The 23829-nt window shown below is 38.2% G+C and overlaps 1 protein-coding gene across 1 annotated transcript in view; it reads left to right on the top strand.

Moving 5' to 3' along the window:
* Positions 1-13250, top strand: part of LCA5 (lebercilin LCA5) — a 62664-nt gene extending 49414 nt beyond the window's left edge. Inside the window, exons 4-8 of the mRNA XM_061207032.1 lie at positions 3815-3952; positions 4887-4983; positions 5694-5836; positions 8408-8540; positions 10783-13250. Coding sequence (XP_061063015.1) covers positions 3815-3952; positions 4887-4983; positions 5694-5836; positions 8408-8540; positions 10783-11645 — 1374 coding nt within the window. The 3' untranslated portion in view covers positions 11646-13250. The remainder of the gene's footprint in view (positions 1-3814; positions 3953-4886; positions 4984-5693; positions 5837-8407; positions 8541-10782) is intronic.
* Positions 13251-23829: the final 10579 nt, after the last annotated feature.

The following is a 23829-nucleotide window of genomic DNA, read 5'->3' as shown; positions in this document are numbered from 1 at the left end:
AAATCAGCTGATAGCCTTATGGGGATTCCTTTATATATGGCACTTTGTTTTTCTCTTGCTGCCTTTAGAATTCTCTTTAACTTTTGCCATTTTAATTGTATGTCTTGGTGTGGGTCTGTTTGGGTTCATCTTGTTTGGAACCCTCTCTGCTTCCTGTATCTGGATATCTGTTTCCTCCTTCAGGTTTGGGAAGTTTTCAACCATAATTTCTTCAAATCCATTTTTGATCCCCTTCTCTCTCTCTCGTTCTGGAACCCCTGTAATGCAAATGTTGGAACACTTAATGTTATTGGAGAGGTCTCTTAGATTGCTTTCACTTTATAAAATTTGTTTTTCTCTCTGCTGTTCTGATTTGGTGATTTCCGTGATTATATCTTCCAGGTCAGTTATGCATTTTTCCATATTACTTAACCTGCTATTCATTCCTTTTAGTGTGTTTTTTATTTCAGCTGTTGAATTCTTCATTTCTGATTGGGTGTTTTTTTTTATGTTTCTAATTCCTTGTTACAACGTTCAGTGTTTAGATCAATTCTTTTACCTAATTCAGTTAAGCTTTTTATTACTAATGTTTTGAATTACTTATCTGTTGTTTATTTTCATTTCATTATTTTTTCAGGGTTTTTTTCTTGCTCTTTGAATTGAGAATAGTTCCTCTGCCTTTTAGTTTTACTTTTCTCTGCTTGTATGAACTAAGGTGAAGCAGTGACCTTTTGTGGTCTTGAAGTGGTGTTCTTATTTGGGAGTGTCCCTATGCAGACTGCACATGCCCAGTGCCTTTGGTGGGAGGGCTGGATTTGATGTGGATGCCAGTCACATCTTTCCTGATGTTGTGCTGGCAGCTCTTACCTTGGTAGTGGGGTGCGACTGGGGATGGAGGGGCTAGAGCTGGCTCCTGGTGTGAGATGGGACTTTCTCTCTGTTCAGTGGCTGTCACCTCTCTGTCAGGGGCGGGGTCTGATCCCAAGTTGCTGAAGCAGAAGCCCTTTGTGTCAGGCTCAAGCTGCCTCTTCCCTTTAAGTGTGTGTTTTTCTCTCTCCCAGCACCAAGACCTTTGCCCCAGAGTAGGGAGTGCTGAAGCAAGTGGGGCCTTTCACATACAGAGGTTCAACTCACTGCTTGTGTAGGTGTCTGTGGCTCCTTCAGATGCAACCCATGGTAGAGTCTTTTCCCTGGTCGTGGCTGTCTCACATCCAGTGCCACACTGCGGCACAGACTGAGTAGAGCCAGAGCATTCACTTGGCTTTGGCTGGGGTGCACGGTGAGGTGGTTGTGGGAAACCCAGCAACCACCCAGACCTCTCCTCAGAGGCAAGACCCCCTTTCCCCTCACAGCTGATTGCTGTTCCCAGCCTCCACTGTGCTCCACAGGGGAGGGGAGCCTGAATGGTTTCTCTGTGTTTATGGGGTAGGGAGGTGTTGAGGTGTGGTACAGTGGGGCCCGGAGTGGCACGGTTGTGGGAAATCAGGCAGCTGCTAGAGCAGACCTCTCTTCACCCTGCGTCAGAGGCAGGCCAGTGCTCACACCTCATGAGTAGAGTCCAGGCTTCTCCAGCCTTTCTATCTGTCCAAGCAGTCCAGGAGGCTTGTCTCCTCCACATCGGACCCCAGGACTGGGACACCCAGTCTGTGGCTTGACCCACTCACTCCCCAGGGTGGGTATCCACTCTTGCAATTTCTTATTTCCTCTGAGTTCCCTCCTAGGAGCACAGGTCCCTACCCGATCACTTTTCTTCCATTCCTGTGTGATTACCTGTGTATCTTCTTTACAGCCTTGGTTGTACAGTCCTTTTTCCAGTTTCCAGTTAGTTTTCAGTGAGAATTGTTCCACCTGTAGGTGTATTTTTGATGTGTTCATGGGGGGAGGTGAGCTCCACGTCCCCATACTCCACCATCTTGATCTTTTCTTCTCCATGTTGGGAGTTTTTTGATTAGTGATTCAATCTCATTACTCATTAGTCTGTTCAGATTTTCTGTTTCTTCCTGATTCAGTCTTGGTAGGTTGTGTGTTTCTAAAAATGTATCCATTTCTTCTAGGTTACGCAGCTTTTTGGCATATAACCTTTCATACTAGTTGCTTATGATTCAGTGCATTTCTGTAGTTCAGCTGTAATGTCTCCTCTTTCACTTCTAATTCTCTCTTTTTTCCTTAGTCCAAGTAAAGGTTTGTCAATTTTATCTTTTCAAAGAACCAGCTCTTAGTTTCATTGATCCTTTCTATTGTTTTTCTCGTCTCTATTTCATTTATTTCCACTCTGATCTTTATTATTTCCTTCCTTCTGCTAACTTTGGGCTTAACTTGTTTGAGTTCTTGAAGTGTAAAGTTAGGTTGTTTATTTGAGATCTTTCTAATTTCTTAATATATGCATTAATGCTCTAAACTTTCAGCTTTTACTGCATCCCACAAGATTTGGTATGTTGTAGTTCCATCTTTATTTGTTTTGAGATAATTTTTAAATTTTCCTTTTGATTTCTGTTTTGACCTAATGGTTGTTTAGAAGTGTGTTGTTTAATTTCCACATATTTATAAATCTTTTCACTTTCCTCTTGTTGTTGATTTCTATTTTCATACCATTGTGGTCAGAAAAGATAGTTGGTATGATTTTATTCTTCTTAAATTTGCTAAGATTTGTTTTGCGGTCAGTATGATCAATCTTGGAGACTGTTCCATGTGCACTTGAGAAGAATGTGTATTCTGCTGCTGTTGGATGTAGTGTTCTATATATGTCTGTTAGTCCATTTGTTTTAAAGTGTGGTTCCAACATTTCCTTGCTGATTTTCTATCTGGACAGTCTTTCCATTGCTGATAGTGTGGTATTGAAGTCCCCTACTATTATTGTATTGTTGTCAATTTCTCCCTTAAGATCTATCAGTATTTGCTTAATATGTTTCGGTGCTTGGGTGTTGGGAGTATATGTGTTTTTTAAAAAATATTTATTTATTTATTTATTTATTATTTTTGCTGTGCTGGGTCTTAGTTGCAGCATGTGCAATCTTTTACTTGTGGCATAAGGACTTCTTAGTTGTGGCATGCAGACTCTTGGTTGTGACATGTGGACTTCTTAGTTGCGGCATGCAGACTCTTAGTTGTGGCACGCATGCGGGATCTACTTCCCTGACCAGGGATCGAACCAGGGCCCCCTGCATTGGGAGCACAGAGTCTTACCCACTGGACCACCAGGGAAGTCCCAGGAGTGTATGTGTTATGACTGTTGTCTTCTTTATGTGTTGACCACTTTATCATTAGATAATGACCTTCTTTATCTTTTGTTACCCTTTTTGCCTTGAAGTCTATTTTATCTAAGTATGACTATGCCCACCTTCTTTTGGTTTCTGTTTGCTTAAAATATCATCTTCCATTCTTTCACTTTGATCCTATGTGTCTTTAGAGCTGAAATAAGTAAAAACTGGGATGATGATCTCTGCACCTTGAATAGTGCTGTGTAATTTTACACAGCTGCCTCAGTTTCTATTTGCCCAAAAATTAATTCCAAAAGCCGGTGCTTCTCATCACATCCTTTGGCTGTCTTTTGCTCCCAACTTAAATGACTATCCATGTACTCTTGATGCAACTGCTTAAGAATTTATCTGCAAATCGATGTAGAAAACAAAGAGAGGAATAATAGGCTAAGTATCTTACTAAATTGTTGGTAAATCTATGTCCCGTTTTATTGTATGTTTATGAACACTAAGCCCAACCTGATTTGTATGTCTTGTTTAGTACCACTAAAAATGTCATTTTGACACTAAGTGCAGTATTTTACTGTTGAATTATTTTTTAAGTACTATTTTTTAATGTATTTACACACATATCATAGGAACTATCAAGAAACCTTGAGCTAAGTACTAACAGTTTCCAGCGACAGTTGCTTGCTGAAAGGAAAAGGGCATATGAGGCTCATGATGAAAATAAAGTTCTTCAAAAGGAGCTACAACGACTATATCACAAATTAAAGGTAAGCATTTTATTTTAAGTGGCATCATTTCTCCCTATGTTATATATTAGATGAAAACTCTGTTTTAAAACACTGTTATCATTTATATTCGGAACTTTGGTACAATATCATTTACAAAATTCTAATATTTTCTTTGGCACTTATAAAGAAAGTATTTGTTAATATAATCACTATAACCAAAAATGAGACATTAGATACACTAATAGGAATGATATAACTGAAAAAAGTTATAAAATCCTGCAAGAAAGTTATGGGAACTAGAGTTTTTTTGTGTTGCATGGTTGAATAATTCAGTGTTCTTCCTCAGATAACCCGATGATTGATTATTTTTAAAGTTGTTCCAAATAATGCCCTTCCTTTTCACAGTGTTTAGAGGAAGCATCAGAATTAATTAATTCCGTTAAAGTAGGTGTTCTTAATTCTATCCAGAGGTCATTGATGGGTTGAAATTTTGTGCAACATTGTTTATGCATTATCTTGCATAGAATTTTCATTTTGTTAATCAAATTCTCAGAGAAAGCCATAGCCGCAAAATGGTGAAGAACACTTGTGTTTTAAAAAATGGTCTAATTTTTAACTCGACGTTAATTTAAAACCCACATTTGAGAGATGCTAATTAAATTCTTTGTGTGGCTAAGCCTGGAAGTCAGTTGAAGACATTACTGTATCACGTAGGAGTGGGTAGAAAATGAATTTTGCCTTATTCTGATTTTCGTGACTGCTAGTGCATATTGGACTTTTAATGGAGAATCATTGCTCTACCGTAACCTAAATGTCCTAAAGACATTCCTTTCTGTAGTTGGTAGTTACAAAGGGAAGCTGAACTTAGGTATATTCCAATTTGGTGAGGAAAATACCAGTTGAAAAGACGAGGATTTTCGTTTTATTTTAAACGGAGACTCTACATTCTTAATTGTGTTGGGTTTGTTTTCAGGAAAAGGAGAGAGAACTGGACATAAAAAACATATATTCTAATCGTCTGCCAAAGTCTTCTCCAAAGAAAGAAAAAGAAATTACATCAAGAAAAAATGGTATAGTAGTTATTATTGTTGAAAAACATTGTAGTTATTAATAATAAAATAAATTAATTTTGAAGTAGAAGGAAGATGAGGGGAAAGAACTTTATTGAAATAAATTTCCTTATAGGTACTTTTCAGAAATCCTTTCACTTTCTCAGTTTTTTCCCTTGAGGTCATTACAGTTATGTTTTACATAATTAATTTTTTTTTTCTTATGATAACTTATTTTTCTAAACTTTTATGAAAAATCATAAGCATACCCTAAACAGGAGATTATAGTATGATAAACCTTTATTCATGTATCACCACCTTTAACAGTTATACATTTTACTAATTTTATTTCACCTATTTTTTCTACTTTTTTTCTAGAGTATGTTAAAGCAAATCCCAACTGTCATTTCATTTCACTCATAAATACTTTGGTATTTTTATGCATATTCTTACTTTTTTAAAAAACAAAAGTGTAATTTCCTTCTTCTCTGGTTTGCAAAAGGTTAAAAGCATAAACTTTGTAAAAGTTTAATAGATTCATCCCTCAGAGTTGTCCTCAAATGACAAAATTGCCGGTAAATCCTAGAAATAAAAACAGTAATAGTGAGTAGTCATGGAGCTGAGAAACATGCATTTTCTCATTTAGAGGGTGAACATATACCAGTTGAATTCCATATATCTTAGCACTGTTCAATACGATTAGAAAAATTCTTTTATAATTTTCATGGTAGCTGCATGCCAGAGTGATTTTACAAACCAGTGTACAAAAGAAGTACAAACCAGTGAAGACTTCGAGCTGGAGGAATATCCTATAACACCACAAACAGTTATGTGTTATGAAAACAAATGGAAAGAACCTGAACGTCTTTCTTTGGTGAGTTTAGCAATATGATTAGGTACTAAATTCTAGGTTTGAAGTTATTCCTAAATGCACAATATCAAACATTTAAAAATTTCAGCAATGAAGCTAGTGCCATAGCTGTATAAATATGCAACTAGCCTTTTACAGGGAAAGAGATAACATATGTGCATTTTACTAAACTCCTTTGGATTGACCCTTAGTTAACACTGCATCTTTCAGATGCTTCAGAAATGTCAATTGTACTTTCTAGGTTGGAGGAAGAAGAAAAGAAAATTTTCTAAGTTTCTTACCTTTTATGTCTCTTACCACGTAGTCTCTAAAAATCCTTCTGGCTTTTATGTTTAATAGCAAGTTATAGTAGCTTTCAAATGATTTGTTAGAATTTGACCACATTTAATTTTTTTGGCCTCCTGTGTAAGAGAATTTTATAGTTTAGCTGAATGTCGAGCAAAGTAATTGCAGTGGAATCTGACTTTATATCATTCAAATTAGAGTGGAATTCAGGAGGTCTGTGTTGCATCTTCATTTAAAAGGACTCATGTTGAGTACTGGAAGGTCCTTTTCTCTAATAGGGTTTTATCTTTAGTGTTTACAGTTGAAACTCCAAAGAAAACAATATGCGAGGGATCCTGCATATTTCATATAATGCTATATTTTTGATACTACTTGTAAGTATCCCAGGGATCCTGAGATCTCTTCCTGTGTGTGGACTGAATTGATTCCTGTGTGTACTCTAGTTTTGTTTTGTTTTTTTTTTTCCTTTATTTTGTTTCTGTTTTACAAGTTAGATAAGTTAGCTGTATCTGCTAAGTGTTTCCTCCTATATTTACAAATCCTGGAGACTAGATCATGTTAATTTTTTTTTTCTTTTTGAAAAGGTAAAGTGTGGAATAGCAAAGTAATTCTTAATTTTAGAAGGGTAAAAAAATTTGCCCTTTATAATAAGATTCAGCAGAAGCGGCAGCAGCAGCCTGATGTGGTGAAAGAGGATGTAGCCCTGGAGTTAGCACTGCCTTTTAATTAAATGGCAGTTCTAACATTTTAGTGACTTGTGTGACTTGTTGGAGCCTCAGTTTCCTAATCTATAAAACAAGGGTGGGTTACCCTTCAGGGTTGTGGTAATAACTAATCACGAAGTGTATCAAGCTCTTAAGACTAATCCTGTCACTTTAAGGGGTCCCAGCAAATGGGAGCTCTGTTAGTAAAAGTACAGGCTGTTGCTATTGGAAAGAGACCCAGAATACAGTGGCTCAAGCAAGAGATAAGATTCTTTCTCTTGTAATAACTGAAGGTCAGTGGGTAGTCCGGGATAGGTAGACACCTTTGTTCCATGGTAGCCATTCTCTGTCTTATTGTTTTTTGATCATAAAGTGTGTAACCGCATCTGTGTGGTTACAGTTGTCTTATCATACCTGGGAGAAGGAGGAATGAGGAAGCGGAGGGCAAGCAGCTTTTGTTTTTATAAATGTGATCAGAAGTTGCGTACATATTTCCACTCACATTCCACTGGTCCTGTCTAGCTGCAGGGGAGGCTAGCAAATGTGATCTCCAGTTAGGCAGCCCTGTGCTCTGCTAAAACTTAAGGGATTCTGTAACAAAAAGGAAGAAGGGGAAAATGGATACTAGGGGACAATTCTCTACAAATCCACTAGTAATAAATTTTACTTTTATTAAGAAAAATTACACACACACGTGAAAGGGACCATAAGAAACAATAAATTTTAAGTTTACATTTTTGTTTGATTTAAATATTATAAGATTTATTAATTGGAGACCTTGGGCATAGTATAAACTTGAAAGATTCTATGCCATTGTCACTGCCGGTGTTACAGCTCAACACCATATCACTTGGCCTTTAATAGTTGATGAATAGCCTTTATTGGTTAACTGAATTCATCAGATTTTGTTGTGAAATGTGCAAAGTAAGGATACCTCTTTTTTTTTTAATAAACATTTATTTTATTTATTTTTGGCTGTGTTGGGTCTTCGTTGCTGCGTACGGGCTTTCTCTAGTTGCGGCTAGCGGGGGCTACTCTTTGTTGCGGTCGCAGGCTTGTCATTGCGTTGTCTTCTCTTGTTGCGGAGCACGGGCTCTAGGTGCGTGGGCTTCAGTAGTTGTGGCTCGTGGGCTCTAGAGCGCAGGCTCAGTAGCTGTGGCGCACGGGCCTAGTTGCTCCGCGGCATGTGAGATCCTCCCAGACCAGGGCTCAAACCCGTGTCCCCTGCATCGGCTGGTGGATTCTTAACCACTGTGCCACCAAGGAAGCCCAGTAAGGATACTTCTGATACTTGTCTCTTCAGAATTTTATGTAGGGTATTGGCTTTGCTTCCATTATATTGGTTCTGATATGTTTTCCAAATGCCTCTTTAAAAATTTTAACTAAAGTAAGAAATAATCTTGTGTGCTTCTGAAAATCTTTCAAAGGTGGTAACTTGTAGCTTGCTGCTTTAGAAATGGAAAATTTGCTTTAATTTCTAACAGTTGGGGTTGTGCTTAATGGGAGATAAATCTATGATATTTAAATTGCTTTTTCCCCCTTTTCCTGCATGTGAACTTGCATTTAAAAAAAAAATGTATAATAGGATCTGGAACCTCAAGAGAGAGATGATCATGAAGAAGCAGGGATTCTAAACCCAATTGTGGAAAGAAAAGACAAATTTGTTAAAGATCAAGGACTCCATGCTGTGAAACAGGAGGCTGAGAAGCTGGAGGATGGTAAGAAAGAGTTTAAGCAAGTGATAAGTCAGCATCCCTTGGAAAGTAAAGGGTTAATATCCCCTAATATCTTCCAGCTGAACGGTGAATTGGTTATACAGAACAAGAAAAGGTTGATACAGTGGTGGGGGGAGTCTATCAAGCGTCACAAACATTTGAATGAAGTTACTAAGGAAAGAAAAAGAATGAAGACTGTAAGTCAGTTGCTGTTTGGGATTAGGGGATAGAAACAAGTTACCTTCAGAAAATTCAGATGAAGTAGAATTCAGTTGAAAGGGGAAAAAAATTCTTTATTAACTAAAGCTTGATGAAGAGATAACTGAAAGACAACCCTGTTCATTGGCTTGACCTTGAGACTATCTCGTCTGTAGACCAGCCCAAACATTAAAATCAATGAATTGTGAGGCCTTGAATATATTCCTATAATTTTTCTTTGGTTTTAATATATAAAATAAATCTTTAACATATTCAACCATTCATGTGGAAGTTTAGTGAACCAATTCACATAGTTTCAGATACTGGAAATGAAGTTCAGGAATAAATTCATTTCCATTTGGATAAAATGTCTTAAAGGTATAAGCGAGAAGGATCCCAGAATCTAATCCTTTGCATGTATTTTATTAATTATGTATTAGCTGCTTACAGAGAAATATTGTTTTTCCCTTAAAGTTAACAAAAAATCATGACCTAATTGTTGCTTAGAGTATGTATATTTTTGTGTGTGTATTTAAAACAAGCTAACAGTTGAAATAGAAGCCACATCTATATCACTGTTGGCTAAACCACAAAGGAAGACGCTTGCACATGTTAAACTATAGAGTAGAAAATAGGTATTATGGGCAGTTCTGTCTTGGAACCAGGAAAAGGAATAAAGTAACAGAAGACTATCACTTCTCTTTGTCATTTTTGACTGATTTTTTTTTTTCCTGGAGTCTGTGTGGAATGATCTGATTATCAGTGAGAATATGTGCCATTTACTAAAGTTACCAAATGCGTAGTGTTCTTACATGTTTTAATATTTTTAGTTTTTTCATTTAGAAGTCCTTTCAAAATTATAGCAAAGTGGCAGTAATAGCCAGAGAACCACTTAAGAGTAAGTTGTGTACTTCATGCCCATATCCCATATCCTAAAATACTTTCATATGTATTTCTCCAAAATAAGGACATTCTCTTTTATCATTCCAGTATAGTTTAACTTCAGGAAATTTAACTTTGATACAACACATTTCTCCAATCTGCCGTCCACAGTACAGTTTTGTCAGTTGACACAGTATTGTCCTTTATAGCATTTTCTTCCCTTTAGGATGTGATCATGAATTGCACTTAGTTCTCATATCTTTTCAGTCTCCTTTCATCTAAAACAGCTTCTCAGCCTTTTAAAAATATTTTGTGAGATTAACATTTTTCATGAACACCGACCCATTTTTTTAGTAAAATGTTTCTTGTTTGGGGTTTATCTGAAGTTTTCTATTAATTAAATTCAGGTTATTGCATCTTCTGTCAGAACACTACATAAGTGATGATGTGTCCTTCTCAGGGTATGACATCCAAAGGTTCAATTTATTTATTTATTTTTTTAAAAATTTATTTATTTATTTAATTATTTTATTTTTGGGGGCTGTGTTGGGTCTTCGTTTCTGTGCGAGGGCTTCCTCTAGCTGTGGCAAGCGGGGACCACTCTTCATCGCGGTGCGCGGGCCTCTCACTGTCGCGGCCTCTCTCGTTGCGGAGCACAGGCTCCAGACGCGCAGGCTCAGCAGTTGTGGCTCACGGGCCTAGTTGCTCCACGGCATGTGGGATCTTCCCAGACCAGGGCTCGAACCCATGTCCCCTGCATTAGCAGGCAGATTCTCAACCACTGTGCCACCAGGGAAGCCCTCAATTTATTTTTAAATTAAAAATAAAATTCTTTGCTCCACCCATCCCACCATCCTCCATTCAGTGTACAGCACACTATTAGGTATAAAAAATAGGCAGAGAACCTTCTTGCTCACCCCTAACTTGAAGAACAAAATTTTTTCTATAATTAATTGTGAATCTTAAATATATATTAAGTATATATTATTTTTTGAAACCCTGAATATCAAGTTATAAAAATGAAATTTATGGTGTTCACCCTCACTGTACTGATCATACAGAAATTAGATAAAGCTATTGTTTTGTAAAAGATGAGAGTTGAGTTTTCTTATTCGAAAATACTGACTACTATAAAATCCCATTTTTAAAATTTGATTTTATACAGAGCGGGAAAGAGAAGAACTTGCTAAAAAGCAAAAGGAAAAGACATCTTTGTTGGAGAGAGAAGAAAAGCCAGTGTTGGAAACTGGAAGATACCAGATGGAAACGTACCAAATTCAAAATACTGATAAATTGGAAGAAGAGGAAGAAGAAAGGCTAAAGAGAGAAATGCTACTTGCTAAACTGAATGAAATCAGCAGAGAACTCCAAGGTTCTCGGAATCTAAAATATCCTTCTCTGCCATTGCTTCCTGATTTGGAATCAAAACTGCGCTCCCCAGAGAGAAACCCCAAAACACACACATTCTTTGAATCCTCAGGGAGATTATTTAATGGGCATCATTTGCAAGACATCAGTCTTTTCAATACAAAAGGAGATGGTCAGAATCCGGGCAATATTAGAAAACCAGCCTCTCCAGATGAGCTTGCATTTGGTAGCTATGTGCCTTCATTTGCGAAAACATTAGGGAAGTCAAATCCAGTTAGCCAAAAAAGTAGCCTTTTGGATTTCCAAAGAAACAATATAGAGAAATTTAGTAAAGACAGTGTAGATTTAATTACAAGAAAAGAGAAAAAAGCTAATCTGATGGAACAGCTATTTGGTGCCAGTGGTGGCAGCAGCATTTCCTGTAAAAGCAGTGACCCAAATTCTCTGGCTGCCACCAATGGAGACTTTGACCCTCTAAATTTTCTCCCTGGGGATAAAAGCAGCAGGGGTAGGGAATATGATGATGACGACGACTTTTTCTTCAGCGAAGGAAGAAGTTTTAATCCAAATAGACACCAATTAAAACATGCAAACAATAAACCAGCTGTAAAAGCAGTTGATTCTGTAGAAGATGAAATTGAAGAAGTAGCACTGAGATGACTGACTAGAGTATATATGTTTTCCAATTGTAAATATTAAAATGTTTTAATACAGTATTTATTATAAACATAGACTTTTTAATAAATATTAAGAAGTCCTTATTAAGCAATAGTTTTTAAAGTATAATTACAGCGGAAATAAAAAGTAGATCATATCACACCGCATAGCTAGTTTGCCAAGAATGAAGCGTGCTCTTTTGACTGAAACCAAAAATGGAAATGCATCTTACTTTCTTTTTACAAATAGGTTTTACCTCTGAATCAGCTCAGTGGGGAGTTTTACTCCATTGGTGTACATATTCATTTTCTCTTTTATCCCTATTTATTTATTTATTTATTTTTGGCCCTATCCCTCTCTGAGCTAAATACCGTCTTCCCGCTGATTGTCGAATGGAAATGAAGAGTGAGGGGCTCTGTTGGGAAGTGTGGCAGGGCTGAGGTGCTCTTAAGTGGAACGGTGACAACATGGGGACTTGCCATTCCTCTGGACGTAACCACAGTTAAATGCTACTCATTTCCCAATTACAGAGTCTCGTTAAATCACTTCCCTACGACTGTGCTAATACGTTAGGTTGAATTGAGATGATGTTTGTTTGCGTGGACAGTTCCCTCTCATGGCTCCCAGAGGCTTGGGTGCGGTGTAATCAGTAATTCGTTTTCTTGATCTCCTACGCTTTTTATATCTCAGTGACTAGATGTGAGTGTTCATACCAAATACACGGAATAGAAGAAATTTCATCCCAAAATAGCAAGATTTTCAACTCAATTATGTTTCCAGAGTAACGTAACTAGGAAATTTTAATAGGTACTTTTAAGATTTGAACTTACTGTCAAACCAAAGAGACAACGATAGTGTGATACTATTGGACTTACAGGGCTAATTTTAAAGCAACCTTGGTTAAAATTGTTTTAGAGATGGGGCTCCTGCCTTGCTGAGTAGGGTGGTTGATATTTTCTGTTGAAAAGCGTTTGGTCTTTTGCTGTTTGTAGCTCACTTCAGCTGCAAAGGAGTTGATGACCTTGGATTATGCTGGGCATGATTGGTCTTTAAGCAGCAGTAATACACCACCAACCAAGGAGAAAACACAGTTCAGATGAAGAGTGGTGGAAATAGTGCGTCAGGGGAAGAATAAATAAATGTTGATTGATTGGCACTTTTTCTAAAGTGAACTGTTGTTTTCAAGCATTTACTACATATTTGTTCATGGTATGATTTCTCATGCCAAGCATACATACTGATGAGGGGACTAGAGCTACTGTTTTATCTTGAGTTCTTATAAATGCTAATTATTGAATATAATTTCATAATTATTTGACAAGACTGACCTGGTTAGTTCTCTAATTAAAAGATGTTACCACCTAGCATCTTCTAAATTGTGTTCCTGCTATTTACTGGGAACTGAATCTCTCAAAAGTGCTAAACTATATTAAAAATTTTTTAATAAAGAGTTTTCTATGACTGATATAAATAAGCATTTAGTATGTTGTAAATCATTCGAATACATGTAAACCACAATATTATTGTAATGCAGTTCTTGATAAAATATTATTATGTAATGGTTAATTTTGTTCATAGCTGCTAATTTTTCAGCCAAAAGTATTCTAATTTTTAGGGTTTTTTTGTTCTAAAGGCTTTTGTAAAAAGTCCTTTAGTAAAGTTTTATATTCAGGTCATTTTAATTAGTCTCTTGCTTTTTTCTACCTGATGTTTTCTAGTCTTTTTAACCAGATGCAATAAGGCAGAATTATTAAATTAAACCTAAAATTAAGTTATAGACTTAGAAGCATATGGTGTTAAGCATTAAAATGGGAGATTGTAGAGAACAAGTTTTTCTTTATGAACAAACCTTAGTGAATAACTTTTTTCCTAAATGTCAAGTTAAATTTATTTGCACTCAGAACTCTTATTAATAAAAATTTAAAACACACTATGACTCTTTGTTTGAATGATACCTTCCTTAGGTCACTTGGGAAATATATCGTGGAAATAGGACCTGCAGGGTTTTAATTTCATTATTCACCTTTTTTATTTTCCTATTCAGTATTTTTAGTTGAAGTAGATGAATCTGCCCTAAGTCGGGTTAGACAGTATGCTTAGTCTTATCAGATAATTGCAGTCTTAATGAATTCTTTCACCCTTAATAGCTGTCATAATGGCATATATTGCTTATAATATTAAAAGGTGGGGGTAAGGAAGACTAGATTGAATCATAAAATAAACAAACACTTCAGGGCTGACTCACTGGTTTTCTGACCCTCATCCCCACCTCACACTTTCAGACATACTAAACTTCTGCTGTCCCTGGCTGGGTGTTAACTTGGGTAGAGCCTGCAAGTCGGCCTGGTGAGAAGGGGATGGGAAATTGGTATTACAGTGACAGTGTGGATTTTTTAGGATTAAAGAAAGAAGTTACCATAAATTGTCAAGAAAGGATCTGCTTTTAAAGCTTTTTCCTCTCTACACAACAAATGCCCCTTTCACATTAAAGTCCCCTTCCGTATCACTTGGAAGTGTTTTCTTGTTGTTTTGTTTTTTGAGCAAAGAGCATGTCATGTATTCATTCATTGACTGTTTGTTGAGTGCTCCCTGGGGGGTGCGTGGCACGGTGTGAGGTGCCAGGAGGGTAAGACCCTGCCTCTCCCTCAGTGTGGACCCAGAGCACAGCGAACCCGGCTGCGTCCCTGCCCTTCCATCCACTCCCTGGGTGTCCTTGGGCTACTTAGCAATTACTGGTCTTCTATAATGCTTCCTAGGGTGGCTATGAGGAGTAAATTAAATACTTAGGTTAATGTTTGGCAGAGTGCCTGATACATTATAAGCACTCAGTAAACATCAGCTGTTGTTACCACAGTTGTTATGAGTTTCCTTTAGGGACTACTTGGAAAAAATAGAGCATAGGTATGTATACAAAATACATTGACATTATACTTTGAGTAAGATACAAGCAAAAAGAGCTTCTAAACCTCCAAGTTAACAAAATATCTGTACTAAATACGTTGTGCCTCTTAGGTCTGCACTTAGAATGTCCCTTTATTCGGCACTAACTGTGTATGATTCATGAGCTGGTTTCCTAATCTACAAAAGAGTAAGTAGAACAGCTAAGTTTTGGAAAGCTTTTCTGAAGACAGTTTTAGTGACATAAGGAGAGGTAGAGAGTTAGCCTCATAGCAAAAAGACAATGAAATCCAGAAAACACCGGACTTTGATTGCATCATGTGACAATCTGTAGCCCAGCTCCCTGGGACTCCATGTCTGTGTGTGTCCTTGGATATGTTCAAAGCCTCTCTGTGCCGCCCCTCCCCTCTAGGAGGTGGGGCTAATGATAGTACCTACCTCGTGGTAGTTGCATACAGTAAATGAGTTCATACGTGAAAAAACTTAGAACCATTTGATGCTCAAATTACTTTTGGAAAAGTAATGGAGAAAAGGGGGAATGATGTGGTATTGTTCAATTCTATACGTGGCGGTTGGTGTTTTTATGTATGTGCTTTTTTTCACTTAATCCTCACAAAGCTTTTTCTAAAGAAGGTGCTTACTATTGCTCCCATTTTACAGTTGAGACTAACAGGTTGTAATATAGATTACACAGGTAACAGGCTGCATTCAACAGTCAATTTAAGAAGTCCAAAGAAATAAAATATTTTAGGAAGAGTTTTGCAGCAGTACTCTTTAAGTGGTAAGTGACAGAAACCCAAATAAGGCTAGCTTAAGCAGAACAAGGAAATTAATCTCGGCTTGAATCTGGAAAGCTCAAGAAAATGTGGTTTGCTCTGGAGGTTAAAACAGTAGTGCTTATTACTCTGTCCACCTCTTACCGTATCATTTGCTGGGTATCATTTCCAGATAACTTCTACATTTGCTGACGGTATTGCAATGGGCAGCCCCAAGCCCTAGCATCCCTTCAGCTGGCACCCACCTCGAAAAGAGAAAATGTTTCCTGTAGTTCTGGCAAAGGTCCGCTTGGCTAGTTTACGTTGCGTGCTCGCCTGTAGGGCTGGTGGCATGTGCGTGGGAGGCGTGGACTCCCTACTCTTAGCCCTCTTCATGGAATGATTGGTATTTCTGTGGAATGGGGGAGGCATTTTTCCCTGATGAAGACACTTTGGGCATAAAAAAGAAAATCATATTTACTGTATTTCCCAATTAATTAAAACAATTAATGGCTCTTACGGAAAAAAGCATTGAAAAGCTCTTAATGGAATAAGCATTAGCTACTTACTCCATACGCCTTATTCCTAGGAACAGGCCATGTCTGTGATAAGATAGGATTTCACCATGGGCTTGTGTTATGAAGTTCATTTTGTTGTTAAAGGTGGGCAGTTTCAGCGGTAGGTGAGTCTGCAAGACATTTAAACTACGCTTTAGAGTTCATAGAAAAGGCTTAGAGATCCAGATACATATTTTCCCATACTAAATGCTACATTTGTGAAATCTATATCTGTATATAAATGAAGACATTCTGTCTCAATCCAGCACAAAACAAAAATTAGAAATAGGTAGCCAGGGTAGGGTAGAAAGAACACAGGCTTTGGGGTTGGGAGTTTGTCACTTGCTAATTACAACCTTGGTCAAATAATTTAACTTAAGGTTCCTCAGATGGGGAGTAAGGCAGATCATATCTTACAAGGGTTATTGTGAGGATTAATAAAAGGATGTGTTCTTGAGAGAAGAGAATAAGTAAAACAGTGTGGCATGTCAGCAGAGGGAGAGCATCACCTCGTCAGTATTTTACTTCCGTATCAACGCCCCAAACTTTTGTTTAACAACAGATGCTTGTTAATATGGAATTTAAAAAACTAAACGTGCTATTTTACCCTATAATCTGCCATCTTTGAAGTGGCTCTTGTCTTTACAGAGCCATGCGGAGGTTACAGTCTTCCACAGAAGGCACTTTGCTGCTTCTGGGAACAAGCAGCCTGTGGGAGAATCAGTTTTACACACATAGTTTTGCTTCACTAGCCGTTTCCATGGAGGAGGAATAGATGGAAATCCGGAGCCCACACTGTGTTCTGAAGACAGGGCATTGAAATTCAGGGTGAAGCCTCTCTGCCATAGAGTGAGGATTGCCCTGAATAGCATGGCCGAAAGCAGCTGCCTTGCCTCTCTCTCTGTAACTGACCTAAATATCAAATTTCAGAATTCCTGTCCCAGTGGATATTGATCCTGGCTAGGCATACTTTTCATACAATCTATATATATAACAGGACATCATAGATTTCAGATCTTTTTTTTTATCCTGACAAAAAGAACCCAAGAGTTACCCTACCTAGGCAATCGTGGATACTGAAATTTTCTGGGTACACCTGGGAACAAAGGTTTATTGAAGTCCTTTTGTTCTTCTATAAGAACTTTCCCCCAAATCTTAAATTTCGCTTCAATATTTGCTTCTAATTTCAATGATATCTGTACTATTTACTCTCCTAAGCACTTACAGAGGAGCTCCTTGACTTAATCAGCACATATCTGTTCTTTATTTAAAATATTTTCAGTAAAAACTAGAATCAGTAGAACCAAAGAACAGAAGCCAGGAAAATCTGTCGTGTTATCACCTCAAACATTATCACCGGGGGCCAGAATCAATGGCACGCATAACTCTGAAGTCGAGCTTTATCATAAATACGCACTCCTTGGTTCTAAGCAGGAAATAATGGCATTTCTCTGAACAATAACCACAGTTTTTCTCTTGAAGAACAGATTCAGCGTCATTTAAATAGACACATTTGCTTTATACTTGAGGCAGTAGTTCTCAAAGTGTGTCGCCACACCCACCCAGAGCTGCAGCCGTGTCCCCTGAGGAACTTGTTAGAAATGCTAGTTCTCGGGCTCCACTCCAGACCTCTGGAATTAGAAAGTCCACAGGTGGGTCAGTCTGTATTTGAAGAGGCCCTCCAGGGGATCGCACTGCAGCTGAAGTTTGAGAACTACTGCTCCAAGCTAACCATAGGAGGAGGTGGTGAGGGGAAACGCTCCTACACAGACAGAAGTGGCTGCCTGCAAGTGTTTGCAAATTCGAATCTTAGCACTGAGGGCTTGGGGTTACAGTGTGCAGGTGCTGGGGCTGGACTCACCTTTGCCCCTCACGCTGCGTGCCACCTAGACTAGAAATAAGCCACTTCTTTACGGCTATAACCAGGTATGGTCTAACTGTTAGCTCTCTGTGGCTAATATATCAGAAGATTTGAACTAGTCAGGAAAGAGAAACGCCTTTGTAACAACCAGCACCAAAAAGATTGGGTAGTTCATGTGTCGTTCCTCCATCACAGCCTATCACCCCCAAGCTTCCAGAAAAACTTTCCAAACATCCTCCAGCACTCCCTGAAGGAAAACTAATCAATGTGGTTTAAATTTGACATTACATCTAAAAGTTCAGCTTTCTCAAAGTTTGAGATGTGTGTGTGTGTGTACTTAATGATCCAGGCAAGTAGCTTTCTGTGCCTGAGGTTTAAGAAATATTAAAATTATCTAAAAGAAATTAGCCTACATACAGGGAATATGTTAAATAAAAGAAAAATTAGAACTAAGTATTCAGATTTCTCATGTCCACTCCTTAGCACTGCTGAACACATGTATATAAACAAGAATGCCTATATACATCCAGGGGAAGTTTTTATTTCTAGACAAAGTAGGCCATGTTTTCACAAGTTTGGATTTTGTTTGCTGTACAAAGTCTCCATCTGTCTTTCTCTGGCTTCCTTGATTTATGCATCTATTACCCAAAAAAAACCCTACCTCATCTTGGACAGACCTGTTTCTGTGTAATCTGTTATAAACATATATAGATATAAAGAGATAATGATGGGGCCGAATATCAGGCCATGTAAAATGACGGTGGTGATTATGGGGAGTTTGGACTGGTGGTTGAAGCACGTAGCGGTGATGAAATTAGCTCTGTTTCCAATGTGTGCTCAAGAGAAACGTTTCTCCAGGGCTTAGTTCCCTCAAAATGCATCACCACTAGAAAGTGTACATTTAGATAGTGCCTTGAAATGTAGTGGGGTTTCAAGTTTGAGAATATCTATAAAGCTATGATTATTCCAATGTAACTTTGACCCTGGAACTAGCAATCTCTTAGAGTAATAATATATTGGTTCTGACACCCCTACTGCAATCATAACTTTACCAATTTCATTGCTACTCTGCTTCTTGATAAACATGTTCCAGAGTAAAAAGTTCTCTTTATAGTCAAGAAAATTCTTCCCTTATGCCCTTTTACCAATAGTTCTCATTTTCAGCTGTGGCTTAATTTCTGTTTCTGTTTTTAAGTATCTTTTTGATAAACTGCGAAGTTTGATGGAGACCAGCAGAGTGATTAAATCTGTGTATGTTGTCAGATGGGTCTTTGCTTAGCTGCTGAGAAGTTGCTAGGATACTCTCTTAAAGGTACAATTCTCTTGATTAACTGCAAAACCCAGATTGCCCAAGTAAAATTTTTATTAATTCATAAAAATACAGGTCAGGATTACATTTAAATTTATAGCAAGATGAGCGCTATATATCTCTGGACGCTTTTAGCTTTACAGAAATGTGTGCAGGTACACTTATAAAGAATGTGTTTTTAAACAATTTAGTGGATGAGAATTAGTCACTTTTTTTGAGGGAGAGTGTTCCTTTGTGTTGCACAACACATATGGATTTGGAGCTGAAAGAATTCTGAATTTTAAATCACCACTAGGAAATACATCTCCATTGTGTCTATAGTACTGCAGAAATCCTATTGTGATTATTATGATTATTATTTACTGGTCTTTTCAATTCCAAAATTTCATAAAGTTGCCATCATTGTCTCTGGTTGATTTAATGAAATAAAATCAAGAAACTTACAAAGAAAAATAACTTCATCTGTAATAGTTTGATGTGATACGGACAGTTGTTTCAGAGGTTAAGTTCTAGCAAATGGGTTTAACTGGCTGGCATTTCTTCTAACAATTGTTTTATGGCTAATAAGTCTGAAAAGAACTGTGCCTAAATCTACTCACTGCCTATCATCCAGTTGTCCACTTCTTCGTTCATTTAACAAGAGTTTATGGAGATTCTATTATATAAAATGGAACTTAATAGAAGTCAAAAGAGGATTTTTGATGACATAAGAGTTTCGTTGTGGAGGAATAACTTCTATACTAATGTGGAAAATGGATTAAACTGTTTAGGAATTGCAGATCAGAAATAATGAGAGAATGACATCACCAAGATGGTGACATAGGTCATTCCTGATTTGACTCCCTTTCACAAGAAGAACAACTAACAACTATGCAAGAATAAGACATCACTCAGAGAATCTCAGAACATGGGAGTGAGGTTGAAGCACCTCCTGCACCACACAGACCAAGACAGACTGAATTCAAGGGTGAGAGGAACAGCTACACGCTGACCGCATGGCCCTTTCCCCGGGCCAGCACAGCACCGTGCCTACAGCTCCTCCAGTGGCAAAAGAGAACACAGCGGTGACATCCAGCACCACCGGCACCGGGGGTCACTTCATGGGAACCCCTACTCTGGTTTCACCCCAGGGGGATCACAGGAGCATCTGTGGGCTCAACCACTGGGAATCTGATTGTGATGGAGAAAGGGGGAGGGGCTTCCAACAAGCAGCACTCGCATCTTGGCGGACTGAGTTCCTGCCTGCAGAGCCCAAAGACTGAACCCAACCAGCAGCTTTGCTCTTCTGCAGCCCAATTTGGTGGCACAGTCTGACGAGGGAACTTGGTGGGGCGCAAGTCTGCCTAATTCGGGTCTTCCAATGAGGAGATCTGCCAGCCCTGGAGCCTGGTCTGCCCATGCCCAGCAGAAGAGCTGAGTCTTAGCTCCTCCCCCAGCCTCCCTACCAGAAATCCTATTCAGAAAAAACTGGAGAGTTGCCTGAAGTGGGCTCTCCCAGTCCCACCCAGGCAGAAGTCTGGGTCACAGCCCCGCCCACCGTAGAGTGTGGTCTTTACCTACTCCTATCTTACGGGACGGGCTGACAAGAACATCTGGAAGCTGCACAACCCAGCAGGTGAGTGGGCAGAACCGGTGGCCCCCAGAGCGAAGTCAGTAGCACCTGTTCAGCCAGTGAAACGGGGGTGCAGGCTGACTTGAGTCAAGACCACAAAGAGCATTAGTGGCCTTAGAGATACTTAGCTGATGAGCCTGGGTAGGGAAGCTAATTCTAGCAGGAGAAGAGAATGAGAAAGGGACAGAAAGTATATCTAAAGCACTAATGGCTGAAAACTTCCCAAGCTTGTGGTGAGAAATAGACCTCTGCATCCAAGAGGCCCAAAGGATCCAAATAGGTTGAACCCTAATAGGCTATACCGAGACACATTACAGCTAAATTGTCAAAAGTCAAAGACAAAGAATTTTAAAAGCAGCAGAAGTGAGAAGTTACATACAAGGGAAACTCCGTAAGACAATGAGCAGATTTCTTCACAGATCAACAGAGTGAAAAGACAACCTATGGAAAGGGAAAAAATATTTGCAAACCATGTACCTGATAAGAGGTTAATATCTAAAATATATAAAGAACTCATACAACTCAATAGCAAAATTCAAATAATGCAATTTAAAAATGGGCAAAAGACTTGAATAGACATTTTTCCAGAGAAGATATACGTAAGGCCAACAGGTACATGAAGATGCTCAACATCACTAGTCATTAGGGAAATACAAATCAACAGTACTACAATAAGAGATCACCTCACATCTGTTAGAATGGCCACCATCAAAAAGACAAGAGACGACAAATGCTGTCGAAGGTGTGGAGAAAAGGGAACCCTTGTGAACTGTTGGTGGGATTGCAAACTGGTACAGCCACTATAGAAAACAGTATGGAAGGTCCTCAAAAAATTGAAAATAGAACTACCATGTGACCTGGTAATTCTACTTCTGGGACTAGATCCCAAGGAAATGAGAACAGACTCAAAAAATATCTGTACCCCCATGTAATAGCAGCATTATTTACAATAGCCAAGACATGGAAACAACCTAAGTGTCCATTGATGGATGAGTGGATAAAGAAGTTGTGAGATATAACTATAGATATATCTATATTTATATATTTATATAGATATATCTATAGCTGTATCTGTAGATATACAGATATAATAAAACAGCCATAAAAAACAAGGAAATCCTGCCATTTGCAACAACATGGATGGACCTCAAGGGCATTGTGCTAGGTGAAATTAAGTGAAATAAGTCAGTGAAAGACAAATACTATATGATCTCATTTATATATAGACTCTAATAACGAACAAACAAACTCATAGAAAAAGATGATGTATGCGGTTACCAAAGAAGGCAGGGTGGAGCGGGGGGTATTGGAGGAAGGTGGTCAAAAACAGAAACTTCCAGTTATAAGAAACGTAAGTATGAGGGATATAAAGTACAACGTGATGACTGTAGCTATCACTGCTGTACGTTATATACGACAGTTCTTAGAAGATTAAATCCTAACCGTTCTCATCACAAGGAAAAAAAAAATTTCCTTTTTTTGCTTTTTCTTCTTATTGAACTATATCAGATGATGGATGTTAACTAAACCTATTGTGGTCATCATGTCGCAATGCACGTAAGTCAATCCATCATGCTGTACACCTTAAACTTATACAGTGTTGTATTTCAATTATATCTCAATAAAACTGGAAAAATAGAAATAACAAGAGACAGAGTCAACAGGACTACACTGTGGATGAATTGTAGAGTTATTTTTAAGAGAGAATTGACAGCACTTGGTAATCCATTAGATACAGGAGTCGGGGAGAGAGAAGAGGCCCCAAGTCACTGAGGAGGTGATAGCGACACGGACTGAAATGGGGGCTGAAAAGACCAGGTGTGTGAGGTAGGAGGTGGGGTGGGTGACTGCAGTTTAAGTATGTAGAATTTGTTGTCCATGTGGACATGTCCGGCAAACGGAAGGAAGAGCCACACCAGAAATACTGATCTGGGACTCAATCACACACATCTGGAATTTGTAGCCATGGGTCTGCACAAGGTTACGAAATATGTAAAAGATGCAAATGCAAATGTCGGTAATAGCAGAGATGATCGTGTCAGTTTCCCTAAAGATCAGTTCTCACTTTTAATTCTGAGTTTCATAAATACATGAACTGTACAGATAATGAAGTCGCTGGACCTTTCTCCTTTCTTTCGCCCTTCAAATCCTTCAAGGTAAGAAATGTATCTTTTAAAAAAAATAGGAGAGGCTATCAGTTTTTCAACATTTTTGTTAAGATGAATTCTCTGATTCTCAAAAGGCTTTGATCCATCATCCTTTGTCTCTGCTAAACTTTCCAAGAGGGATTAAGGACATTTAATTGTTTTTCTAGCGCCACAGAAGAAACAGGTTCACTGAGGAAATAAAAAATACGGATAGGAAAAAAAATTAAACGGGGGGTGTGTGTGTGTCTATTTTTGGACTTTGTATCGTGTTCTAATGATCTGCCTTTTCTTACATCAGTACCACAGATCTCACTGTTGCATCTTTTTTTAAGTTAAACATTTTGCCTAGGTAATGCATTCCATGGTTCAAAAATTAAAATCATATGAAAAGGTTTATAGTAAATTCTTGTTCCTTTCCTTGTCCCTAATCTAACCAGTTACACATGCACACAGATAACCACGAGAATCCTTCCAGAACTTATGCAAATACAAGCAATATGAATTCTTATTCTTACCCTTTTGTAAATAAAACGTAGCATATTTTACATACTACTGTGTATCTTGAATTATTTTTCCCTTAATATATTTCTTGGTGATTGTGATGGTTAATTTTATGTGTCAACTTGGCTAGCTGTAGTACCCAGTTGTTCAATCAAACACTAATCTAGAGGACAAAACCATAAGAGGATGGAGGCAGATACTAAAGTGATGCCTACAAGTCAAGGAACACCAAGGATTGCCAGCAACCAGTAGAAGCTAGGAGAAAGACATGGAGCAGATCCTTCCTAGGGTCTTCAGAGGGAATGTGGCCCTGCCAATACCTTGATTTCAGACTTCTTATGTCCAGAACAGTAACAGGATAAATTTCTGTTGTTTTAAAGCGACCTGGTTTGTGGTGATTTGTTACAGCAGCCCTGAGAAACTAATACAATGATCTTTTTACATTATTACATAGAAAGCATCCTTACTTTTAAAAAATAGCTTCACGGTACTCCATTGTGATGAATAACCAGAGTTAATTTACTGGTCCTCTATTGATGGGCATTTG

This window comes from Eubalaena glacialis, chromosome 12 (assembly GCF_028564815.1).
Source record: "Eubalaena glacialis isolate mEubGla1 chromosome 12, mEubGla1.1.hap2.+ XY, whole genome shotgun sequence".
Classification (NCBI taxonomy): Eukaryota; Metazoa; Chordata; class Mammalia; order Artiodactyla; family Balaenidae; genus Eubalaena; species Eubalaena glacialis.
The sequence above is the reverse complement of the archived record's forward strand: the minus strand, read 5'-3'. Positions and strand labels throughout refer to the sequence as shown.